Consider the following 12,821-nt stretch of genomic DNA (forward strand, 5'->3'; position numbering starts at 1 on the left):
ACTGTTTTCATTATTTATATTTAACAGGTGATCTGGTGTGTCCTGTGCACCTGTCACATTTTTTATTGCAGATTTAAAATGCCCCCATATGAGTAACTTTTATTGGTGCAGCTGCAAGGAGTGAGATGCAGAGTGAAGCAGTATATAGGCTCAGTCAGCCATCCTCTCGCTTTGAAAACAAGTGCAATGAATGATGAATATCATCCATCCTTTTCTCTGTTCATGTGTTCTTAGTGAGCTTATGGAACAAAGGTGAATGATTGACTCTAAAGTTCACTCTCTGTCTGCTTTTTACATTTAAAAAAAAAAAAATTGGGGGGGCGGAGGACAGGAAACTGGGATGTAAAGAGTCCCTTTTTAAAGCTAAGATGATTAGTGAGCATTGTGGTGGGGTTGGAGGGTCGGTCTAACATAATCAAAGCCCAGTCTGTCTGTGACTTGACCTCTTGATGCCACACTTAGCTGCAGCAAGAAGTTCTATTGATTGTAATTATCATTTAAGTATTTTTAGACTTGTGTGCGATAACTACACTAAAAAGACTTGCGCAAAGCACATGCGTATACAAGTTGATTGTAAGGATTGATTGAATAATCCAGTTTAATTGACGAGGCAGGTGTCTGACTCACTCACAGCTGCCTATATGCAGTCCATTTTGGTTCTAAGGCAATGTCCACAATCAGCCTACTGGGGTGCCTAATTACACACGATTAATGAATTGCGCACAGAGAAAGAAAACGCCACCAGATCTGTCAGTGTGTAATAACATAGACCCACTTGATATATTAATCACGACTAGTAAAAAGGACCGTGGGACAGATCGCCACCATAAGCGCATCAGTGTCCACAGCGCGCAAAGAAGCGCACATGAAGAGGGAAGCGCGGCGTCCTGTCGCCTCTCCTCTCTCCTGGAGGGCAGCAGTGATGCCGGAGCCGCCTATATAAGAGCTTCCAAGATGCCACTGATCGGTCATTCATGCACTTGCTGCCAGCGCTTTTCAAGACATCGCCTTCCTCTGCCCGCACCGTGCAACGTGTGCTACTACGACTACTGCGCGCTCACATGTAGACCCACGCTTTCAACTAGCACAACTCAACATTTCTGGCGGATTTCTCTCTCCCGTGTGCCAACCATGCGCGTCGGCCAACAAGGACTTCAAAACAAGAAGTTTGTCAAAGAAGAGTCCCAGGGCGCACAGGATGCTCCACAGCTCCACATGAAGTTGTGAGTGTGAGAGAAAAAGATAAACAACAGGATTTTCTCTCTCGGTTAGAGTCACCAAGCAAGTAGCCTACATTCTGGGCATGGACAATGGATACTTTAAGTCTGTCAGTGAACGCGGTGTCCTACACCGTGGCAGCCGAACCCTCCACTGCTGATGATCCGTTTAATGGACCCATCAAGAACATCGCGCCGTGGAACTTCACTGTCCTGGCCGTGCTCATGTTTGTGGTCACCTCGCTGTCTCTGAGCGAAAATTTCCTCGTTATGTTTGTCACTTTCAAGTTCAAACAACTCAGACAACCCCTGAACTATATCATAGTTAATTTGGCCATCGCTGACTTTCTGGTCTCCCTCATCGGTGGAGTAATAAGTTTCCTGACAAACGCCAGGGGTTATTTCTTCCTTGGCAAGTGGGCTTGCGTCTTGGAGGGGTTTGCTGTCACTTATTTCGGTAGGTTTACATGTCTTTCCTTTTTTTTTCCTAGTACTGTAATTGCAAAGCTGCACAAGACAACTTCCATAACTGTAGGTGTCAGTGTTGGTGCTTTTTATCGTGTACTACACATGCTGCATGGAAGTGTGATGGCTCTAAAACAGCTCCACATGGCACATCCTCATCTATCAGCACTAATATCAACATCTGTTAATAAAGCAGGGCATCTGTGAGGGAGGTAAAATAAAAGTGACAAATCAATTCCACTTCAGGTGTTGCCAAATTGAAAAGTTGATTGAACAGGGTGTCAGTAACTTTGCTCAGTTTCTTAGACAGTTCATATCTTGAAGTGAGTGAGAGTAACAAACTAGTTGCTGTAGTCATATGGGAATACTACTTAAGAATATTAAGTAAAATTCACAATGTATGGAGCACAGCAAAAACATTACATTAACTACATATTACGTTGTTTTTAAATGTGTATAAAGAAAACTGTTTAATCAGGTCTTCAATCTATTCCAGCTTGTATAATGTGCCCTTTAAAGCTCATCCCCCATAATGCAGCTCTGCAAGTGTAATCTGCATTATGGAGCATATGGCAAACAAAAACTACAGCACAAGGATTGTTATGATGGACATACTGTGTGCAAAGTAAAAATGTATTCTAGATTGTCAAGATGAAAAACAGGAAAGGAGATCAGGCAAACAGCTGAAAAAGTCACTTTCATTAGTATAATTAACATGAGCCTATGAAGTAGTTTTTTAAAAACTGTACCTGCATCCTATTTGCTGCTTTACTGTCTTGTGTGCAGTAGGGTAAGTAACAAAAGACAAGTGTGAGTCTTTCAGGCAGAATTCAACTGCACATTTAGGAGCCTCCTCATGTACTGCAGTGCATGACTTGCCATAAGTAGGTTACAAACACCGTGACCACCAATAACGTTTAACTAAGTCACTGGATTTGGGTTTGTGGTCTCTACTGAAGCTCTGTTCAAGACAGAAGACAGAGGTTCCCAAAGTGGGATCCTGGGCGTCTGATGAGAAGCCTACAGTCCAGGAAATCAAGAGAAAGGAGAATACTGCATTAATTCAGGCAAAGGCTCCTTATTGGATTAGGTAACAAGGTTTGTGCGATTCCAGTTTGGCAACTTGGACAACTGACTGAGGAGTGACAGGAAGTCACAGGATGTCACAGGATATCTTTATTGTTGTCAGATTTATTATCATCAGAAAATATTCATATTGTATATAATGAATGGTCAGGAGAATATTATCAAGTTACTTTCACTTGAAATAGTTTAACTTGTGGCACTTTAATGAGATGAGTGAGTTACAGCATGCCACATGGATCTGTGCTAGACCAGCATTACACTGTGTGTTAGTAAGTCATATGGGAAATAGATACCAAAAAGCAGATGACAATGAATTAATATTGTACAATATAACATGGTTTAATGGATATATTGTATGGTGGATCCTGGTGTATTGGGTCTTATGGACTAAATTAGCATACTAAAGAGTACAATTATTTATGATTAAGGAGTGTATGAAAGCAAATATAGCAAGGCAAAGAGCGCTCTAGCACACTGTAACACAAAAACACATTCTGTTAGTAGGATGAGAAGCGCTAAAAGAAAATATTTGACGTATTCAATTATGATCGAGGAAGCCATGCTGATGTATAATCAATAAGCTACTGAAATGAGGCTACATCTTCCAGGGACTTGTGGTGGAAAGCCACTCCAATTTGAGTCTTGACAGCAGTTTCAATGATTGATAGATGTGTTGCTTTGGTATTGCCCGTGTGTGTGTAGCACAAGGATGCCCTTTGATGGTCACTTTTAGTCTACTTTAAAAAGCTAGAGAAACCGCATTGAAGCATTGGTGTTAATTTTAATAGTGAACCTTTGCAGAGGCTCTTGTTTAAATGTGTGTGTGACATAATTGAACACCCCGGTTTCCACCTTTCTCTTTTGTCCTCTCCAGTGAGCCTAGTAGGCAGACACTAGGAGTACCTGGCTGTGGAGAGATAGGTAATTAACCGGTCTGTGAGAGTGACTTATTACCATAATTAAAGTTGCCTTTTTTTTAGCCCATTAGGAGGCAGCCCTAATGCACCAACCCTGGATCATTAAACTATTTCTAGCAACAGTGCTGCCACTTTTACCTCTGCAAAGTACAGATTTGGGATACTTTGTGAAAAATTAAGAAACGTGATTACACTAAAGGGGGACATCTTGGACCCCAGTTGGATAAGTTCCAAAAGCGTAGATATAAAGAAACTAATGAGATTTCACACTCTGGTGGGAGAGGGAGGCAATCTAAAAGGGATGCAAATACACACATTATGTGCTCAAATATTGTGTCATTCATTTCTTTAGGTTTATTAATGTGTCAAATAACAAATAAAGAACACAGAGCTGTAATTTTCATAGTTATTAAAAACAAATTCCAGGATTTGGTGGCATGTGTTTCTACACACTGACCCCCTGCTTTTTGCCTCAGGGATTGTAGCCATGTGGTCCCTCTCTGTTCTGTCCTTTGAACGATTCTTCGTGATCTGCCGGCCTCTGGGGAACGTCCGACTGCAAGCGAAGCATGCAATCCTGGGTCTGCTGTTCGTCTGGACCTTCTCCTTCATCTGGACCTTCCCTCCTGTGCTAGGCTGGAACAGATACACTATAAGCAAGATCGGAACCACCTGTGAGCCTGACTGGTGAGGAATGAGCATTTTATTATTTCTATACTCCACAAAGAGCTGAGCCAACACAGTCTGTCTAGCTAGCTGGTAGGCAAATGTTCTGAGTACACGACCAGAGATGTAATCAGGCCTAGCAATGTTTCTCACATTTACTCTTGGATACCTCAAGTGGTCAGTCCTCTGGAGGTGGGGCAACCTTGGCAACTGACTGTTTGTTGAGGAAATCAAAGCAAAGAAAGTGTTAAACTCATCCAGCAGTGAGGCTTTACTACTGGTTTTGTAGCCTGTGATGGTCTGGATTGGCTACCACATGTGCTTAGTGAGTGGTAGTAGTAGTGAGTAACCTGATAGAAAGGCAGCTTTTATGGCTGTCAATAAGGTCCTCACCTATACATTCATCCATTCATTGGGGAATGATTTTATTAACACATTTGCTGATGTACAATTTAACTGATAATGCATATACCTCTAGGTTGGTGTGCTCTTAAAGCAGTCCTGTAGAGCAGTGGAAGCTTCATCTGTTCACAATAACAGTTGTTTTCTGATGGTTTGATCCTTTTAATCAGCTGGGAGTAAGCTGGCAGGAGAAGCAGAGAAATGTGGTCTGATTATCCAAAGTTGGGGCGAGAGGGCTTTGTAGCTGCCAGGAATGTTTGTGTAAGCATGGTTCAGGATTTTGTTTGCCTCTGGTAGGGGTGAGGACATGGTGGTGAAATTCAGGTGAAAGCTCTGTTTGGCTGAAATCACCAGCTTCAATAAAACTACCTTCCAGTCGTTTTGTCATGTGACCTTTGGGGACCTCATGCAGTTCCTGTATTGCATTTTTAGAATTTGTGTCTTGAATGTAAACAGCAGTAACAAAAAGACTGGCGAATTCTCTCAACAGATAATATGGCATCTTAACATTAAGAATTCAACATCTGGATTATTGTATTTACATTTTTTTTTTTAGATTATTTATAGTCTGTCAATTTGGACTGTGTTTGAGCATCATTTACACAAGTAAACACAGTCCAACTCCCCTCGTCTGACCAGTGTATTTTCTTGAAAACAGCTGCTTGCTGCGGTTGGCAATGAGGTTGATGAGAGCGGTGAGACTGAACCAAAAAAGTGAAGTTGTGGGTTGTAACACCAAATTACTGTAAAATTAAAATTACTCCTAACCCTAATCTAGACTTTAACCTATACTAACCCCAATGATTCAGCCCAACCTTTAGCCAAGAAATTAGTCTGCATTAGTCTTTTTTTTTTTTACCTCACACCACAACAGATAGATTACAGACATTCTACAGTCAGCCCTGTGGCTTGGATCTACATTGCTGCTTCATCCATATTAACTCACACTGTGTGAATGTGTCTCATGGAAAAAGTTAAGAAACAGGTCGACTCTGACCTTGGCCCTCAGGGTTCCATCTGCATAATGCTATTTAGCTGCTTTGATCAAAGGCGTGGAGATAGGGGGCTGAGTGTTTGCCTCAAGCCCTGTAAGGGAACCATTGCTCAGATGAAGCACAGGGGGAATGAATGGTTCAGACAATACAATTAAGACATCACCTTATGGAGATACCCAGCACATAGATGACCTGATCCACCTTTGGCTGCACGCAGCATGAGTTCTGTCAGAAAACATTTGGTTGACAGCAGGAGCGCGAGCAGCACAGTTGAGGTCTGCAATGTTGCCACATGCACAGAATAATGCATTTTAAAAGCCTCATTTATGTGCATCTTTTTATCTCTGGATACATGCAGATATTCAGCACTGGACGGCTTCTGAATGTTAAGAAGAATACATGCAAGGTTTTGAAGCATTGCAGGAGAAATTGGTGTCAGTGGATTGTCAGTAGGTGGCTGCATCCTTGGTGAGGGGTTAGAATACAATGTACCACCAGTATGCTGCTGAATTTCTTTAAAACCCCTTCTAGTGCTCAGGTATTGGCTCATTCATTTATTGTAAAGACACACACAGGGGAAGGTTGCCAGCTCAGACGTCAGTAACCTTTTACACCACCAGTGTCTAGCCTTTGTGTTTCTGGGGACCGGATCTCACTGATTACTGTTCAAAACCACACTTTTTTAGTGAAGTGCATCCGACTGTGCGTTACCCTGAAATTCCATCGGGCACGGCGCGAAAACAACTTGGCATATTCATGTCAGATACCTGCAGCACAAAAATTACTCAAAAACAATTTTTTATTCTAGTTTTGTTGGAATAAATTGCATTTGTGTGTAGAAAGTTTATAAAATCTGCAGAAAAAATTAATATTCACTCCCCCTGTTTTTTTAAGAAGTGGGGATGGCTACAATACAATCACCTAAAACATACATAAAAAATAAACCTGTCAACATTTTTAAAGTCACTATGTTTATGATTTAAACATTTCATGTCTTTGAGTCCCCTCGTGGTTGAATCAAAAAACCACCTCTCAAAAACTCAGTGTTGCCATAACTTTTAAATGTGAAGCAAAACTGAGCTCCCCAGTTTAAATGAGGAAGTTCACTCTGACAGTCAGACTGTTGGTGAGCAGGGGCACCTGGTGGAAAGACTGAGTACATAATTAGATTTTTTGGGATTGTTTGACAGAATTCACTGGACCGGTTCACCTCATCAAAAATGACAGTTTGGCTGGCGACAGCAGTCTTGGAGATGACTTCAATGCTGTCTGGCTCATATACAGAAGTGGCTCATTAGGTCACTGAATCTCAAATCACTTTGGCCTCCTGACCAAAAGATGGAGCTGCTGGGGAAACTGAATGCTTCATTTGGTCACGTGCATCAATGACGGATTCAGATCTTTGTTTAAGTAATTTATACATTTCATCAATGCAGAGACTGGTTTAGTCCAATGCATTTGGTGACTTATTAAGTCATACACCTGAAATTTGACTGCTGATTGAACTTAATGGATGAATGCAACTATGCACATCTACGGCCCAAAGACCATTAAATTGGAGGGGCTCACCTCCAAGTTGTTTTTGCTTTTTCCACATGGGGCAGCAAACGTAGAAAGAAAAAATAACTAATGGCAGCAGTTTGACACAACAGTAGGTTATGTTTTAATAAAACTATACAGGGCAGATGTAGTGAGTCTGGGGAGCATGGCTGTCTGTAGGGATGCAATTAGAAGAAGTTAGCAGAAATGAGCATTTTTAAATCCTGCCTTTGGGGGCACTACATGATAGGAGAAATTAATGATTCAGTGGTCTCAGAGCTGCACATGGTTCATAGAACACATTAGGGATTACAGATATTTAGGGTTTTAGGGCCAAGCGACTTTCACAGGGGCCCAGAATTTCTGCCTGTTGATTTATTTTGTGCACGTATACCCAACAACTCTACTTTGTCTTTTAATTAGAGTATGGCACTGCCTGCTTTCCTGATTTGTTTTGTTGAAAAAAACAATTTTAACAAACAATAAAATTGAAAAAAAAAAAATTATAAAAAAAAGAGAATTAATTACTATTTTGCAAATTCATGAGGATTGAGGTGTGAATGGCCGCATCACAAATGTGTGCTCAGCTACACGTCTGTGGTTCAACAAGGCTTAAGATACTCCACTACTCCGTCTGCCAGGTAGTTCCTTACACATTCATCTGGCACTTGTTTCATTTGACAGTGGTAGGTATTTTCATGGAAATGACATAATTAGACTAAATTAGTGGCCTCCAGTCCCCTAATTGTGTCAGAGATTTGTCTCAGCTGTGAAATTTCCCTTTTAGCTGAAGCTCAAATGAGGTGCAAAACTGTCATCTTTCTCTCCAGCCAGATAAAAGCCTCTGAATGTCTAAATGACATTTCACAGACAGCTCATAGCTGGAGAATTATGGGACTGTTAACCATTTTGTTCTGAAAGGGACAAGTGCTATAAAACAAGTTGTAGCATGTTTTTGACTGTATGCATCAATCTATTGATCGATCTTTATCGTTATTGATAGTTCATATACTACAGTACATATATTTACATTTACTTTAAGCAAAAAATGTGTTGTTAAAAACATTCTAATGCTTTTGGTCAGGTTTCATGTATGGTTTTGACTCTTTAAAGCTCTTAAAATGTGAATGTAAACATCTCTTTTCTTCACCTCTGAACAGGTATACAGTCAACATGACATATCACAGTTACATCATCACTTTCTTCTTCACCTGTTTCATTCTGCCTCTTGGAGTAATATTCTACTGCTATGGAAAGCTCCTGCGGAAGCTCAGGAAGGTTAGTATTAGTTCTAACACAACACATATGGAAATCAAAATTTTTCTGATTTACTATTTTCATTTATGCTTAGGTCATTTGTAAAATGTGCATAAAATATGATTACCCAGTGACTGTATTTCTCCTGTTTACATAAAGAGTGAGTGGTGGCTGATGTGAAATTGCATACAGCATTATAAATTTTGTTCAGATTAAACAAAAGAGAAATAACAGGTTAGTTTATAAGCTTTACAGATGCAGATCTCCATCCTAGTTGCACTAGTATGCTAAAAAGGTTACCCTGATTTGGGAATTTTTATTACAGGACATATAAGGTATTAGCCGGTCATTGCTGCTGATGTAGGTTCCTCCAGGACTATAGCTTCCTTAAGAGCCTGTAAAACCTGCAATAATGCACATTTTGTCATACATTCCCTTTCTCACTTTTTTGACCATGGTGTGCTTCAGGTAAACATGTTTTAATGTAAATATTGACACAGAATATGATATAAAGAAACAGACAAAAGTGCATTCCCATGGCTACAGATTGGAGCCATTAAGTAGGACATTATGACTATTATGGTTGTCTAAGAGTTGTTTTAAGGCTCAAGCATTTTTTTGAGAATGAAGATATTCTGAGTGTTTTTGAAAAGTTTGATTATATTTACAAGAATTTGGTATCAGCCCTGAAAAACCCATATTTGTGGTATAATTACCTGTCTGCTAAATTATAAAGGACCATACAACATTGTGATCTGTGTCCTCCAGGTGTCTCATGGTCGCTTGGCCACTGCCAAGAAGCCAGAGCGGCAGGTGACCCGTATGGTGGTGGTGATGATCGTGGCATTCATGGTGGGCTGGACACCGTACGCAGCATTCGCCATACTGGTCACAGCTCATCCAACCATTGAACTTGACCCCAGGATGGCTTCCATCCCCGCCTTCTTTTCGAAGACAGCTGCTGTCTACAACCCGATCATCTACGTCTTCATGAACAAACAGGTAACAGAGTTTCAAGTGAGAAATACCACTTGATTCATCCACTTCGATCCTGTCCTGCTTGATCTATTCAAGTAATTTTCACAATATTAGGACCAGACTAGTTAGAGCAGTGTAGAGCGCAGGTAGCTACAGTAAATTCCTTCCTTGACCAGAGTTGCGACACGTCACAGTATGCATCAGATGAAAGCTGCAGCAGAATACTAAGATGCTTTTTCTGTTGCTGTTGGGTGTTAGCCTGTCTATCAATAATGCATGGTGTATGAATAAAAGAAATGTGAAATCCAGAGAGTACAATTGTCCATGCGTGGCACTGTTAAAATATACATTAGCCACCTAAGGTTTGCTTGTGAGGCTTGCAATTGTAAAAGGCCCGGTGCTGACATTTTTCCTGCCATTTACTTTACTTTGTTTACATTGTGGTGTCTAGCTCTTTTCCTCAGTGTAAGTGAAACACACACTCTTTGGGTAATCGTTATTGACTGTACAGATATTGACTATAGGACAGAAGCCATTAGAAGAGAGTGATTATGTGCAGTTCTTTAACATATGACAGGATGTTTGGTTAAAAGGCCTGTACATAAGTTCCTATATTCCATTTGAATTTCTTTTTGACACTTTAAACCACTCTGCAATTCTTTTAGTTTCTCTGTAAACTGCTCCATGTACTCCTGTAATGAGTGATTAATAGTGTCCCACCAAAGATCTAAATAACTGTATTTAAGGACCATTAATTGGCAAATGTGGTAGCCTAACAGGACTCCTAATTGCTTTAGTAAATTAAAGCAGCTGGGCTAAAAAGGTCAGGCAGAGGTACTGCTGACTGTAAGACAAATCTACTGCTGGAGCCTGAGCAGAGTGTTTCAGTCATGTCCGATTAGATCATCATTTTTCAATTCAAATTAATTTCTCATCTTACATTACTTATACTCTCTAATTTTAGGATATTCACAGTAAGTGCATTGTTTGATATTGTTTAGTGTAATACACACAGAAATCAACAGTTGGAGTGGAGACATGATAAAAGCTTGTTCTACCTAGACTACATCTTGATGAGTTTGAGTGGACAAACACAACAAGATGGATGTGTAGTATGTGCAGTGGTTCATATACATGAGGGGGGAGCACAAACAAAACATTTAAAAAGTGTTCATGTGTGAATTATTGGAGACTTTATGTCCCTCCGACCCCCCCTAGGATGTGCCCAGGACTTTTATATAAAACTGAAGTCTCCTAAAGATCTCTAACAACCTTTTCATGTTAACACCTATTCCTCCATTGTCTGTGCCAAGTTTTTATTGTACATGACAGGTTTTAGTTTTTCAGTACAATTCTTTACAGTCCTGCCACTAGAGTGAACATTAAAACTGTCAAGGCCAGTTATGACAAACATGAATAAATATGAGACAGTACAATTTAAAGTGATCTATTTTCAGATAGGGGAAAATAAGTCTAACTTTACATGTAGGTGCTTTGCACAGCGCCTTGATCAAGCCTCCCTTGCCAGCTGCATGTCCATCTGATTGCCCCATTTCTGAGCTGCACCCGCTGTTTAAATGGGTCAGTCAGTGTCTCAACTAAGACATCGACTGGATTCAGCTAGCTAAGGACAGCTAGCAGGCAGATTGTGTTTTGAGTAGAGCTCCCACAGCTTCAGCCAAATTGCCACTGATTATAGAAGTCAGCTGACCTCTATTGCTTGATTGTGATATTTCTATCTCTCAAAGTTACAATAGAAGGTGAGTTGACCAAGAGTCTCTAGAGGATTCCCATGATGCATAGCTACTGCTGCTACAATTTTAGAGGGAGGCAGCCTCCTGGGATCTTTTAGGTCAAACAAAAGGTCAGGGTGAAAAAACATTGTAGAAAGATCCATTCATCACTTCTACTAGTATAAATCCATTTCACATGGGCCTTAAACAGACTTTGATCCCTCAGTGTCACACAGCTTGATCAATGAGAACGGCAAAGCAGAGAACTAAAAATAAAGCATTTAAGAAAATTAAGTCTGGACTGTTTTGACAGGATACTTATTATGATTTAAAATAATAGATTGATGTTTTGCCCACAAGGGCTTAGACGTGAGAGAAAAACTTTATTGATCCATTTTAGAAAATATACTTTGTTCTCCTCCTACTCCTGCAGCTAAAGACTGAGTTTTGTAGAACTCTTTGAGCACAAATACAATCTCGCAGTAAAACCATAATCACCACGAGAAGAGAGAATTCACTAAGCTGCGTGGAGAAAGCAAACCGATCCTGCAGCTGAGTTCAGCCAAACAAATGCTGCTTGTATAGAGTAGACAGTGTTGACGTCACTTTATCACAACCTGCACTAAATCAATCTGAGAAGCATCAGAACTGGAAAGGATCCGTATGCGAAACGGACAGTCAGTGGAATGAAATGTATTATTTATGAAACTATTATTTATGTGGATTTGTAGTCACCTCAAAGCTGTGTGAACTAATGTTTAAAGTTCAATAATGGAAAAAATGACAATGTGTAATGTGAAAGGCTTAACAGTGAAAAATCCAAAAGACCTGAATTCATGGTTCCATGGTGTTTTAGCATCTTTACTCATGTTTTGGTTTTATAGCCCAGAACTTATTTTGTCTTGATTGACTCTCAACAGTCTTATCTCCAGATGCTGGCAGTTCTAAAAAACCCACTGTGTGCTACCTGCCCAGCATATATATCCACCTACTCCACGACATAATAGTTTCCCCCTTATTAACCTTAGGGGGAAAAAATCCAATCAAACTATTAACTTTTAACTTTTACCCAGCAGCTGGTTGCTGCCTCAAATGTGTTTTCATGATCCCACAGATGTCTACTGTCTACCTGACAGTAAACCCGAAAATTTAATTTTTTGCTGTTCCACCCTTCCTGCATTTCTTTCCTTAGGCCAGGGCAGCCAGTGAATAGTTTTGCCCCAGGGAAAAAGGTTATCCTTTGGGGCAGAAAGCCAGAGAGATAATAAAAATGACTTTAAAGATACAACTTGCTGGTGAATAACAGGTAAACATAAACTTTGAGTAGGGAAACCAAATCACACAGTCACACTCGTACCACATGGAGTGTCAAGGTCACCAGGTCAGCAACCCACTGCAGACAGACAACTAGCTGGTGAACATAGTGAAGCATGGAGAGCCAAATATTAGCCTCAGGAGTGAGTGGAGACCAGGCCTATTAGATAAGATTGAGATAGAATTATTAATATAATAATAATAATAATAATAATAATAATAATAATAACAACAATAGAAATAATAATAATA

The 12,821-nt window shown here is 40.1% G+C and overlaps 1 protein-coding gene across 1 annotated transcript in view; it reads left to right on the forward strand.

The window, feature by feature from the left end:
* Positions 1 to 1,307: 1,307 nt before the first annotated feature.
* The window catches only part of valopa (vertebrate ancient long opsin a), a 14,156-nt gene continuing 2,642 nt past the window's right edge, over positions 1,308 to 12,821 (forward strand). The window contains exons 1-4 of the mRNA XM_035663577.1: positions 1,308 to 1,674; positions 4,162 to 4,372; positions 8,448 to 8,565; positions 9,313 to 9,546. Of these exons, the coding sequence (XP_035519470.1) occupies positions 1,311 to 1,674; positions 4,162 to 4,372; positions 8,448 to 8,565; positions 9,313 to 9,546 (927 nt within the window). The 5' untranslated portion in view covers positions 1,308 to 1,310. The remainder of the gene's footprint in view (positions 1,675 to 4,161; positions 4,373 to 8,447; positions 8,566 to 9,312; positions 9,547 to 12,821) is intronic.

Source organism: Morone saxatilis, unplaced genomic scaffold, assembly GCF_004916995.1.
Source record: "Morone saxatilis isolate NCDOM2014 unplaced genomic scaffold, NCSU_SB_2.0 Contig19, whole genome shotgun sequence".
Classification (NCBI taxonomy): Eukaryota; Metazoa; Chordata; class Actinopteri; family Moronidae; genus Morone; species Morone saxatilis.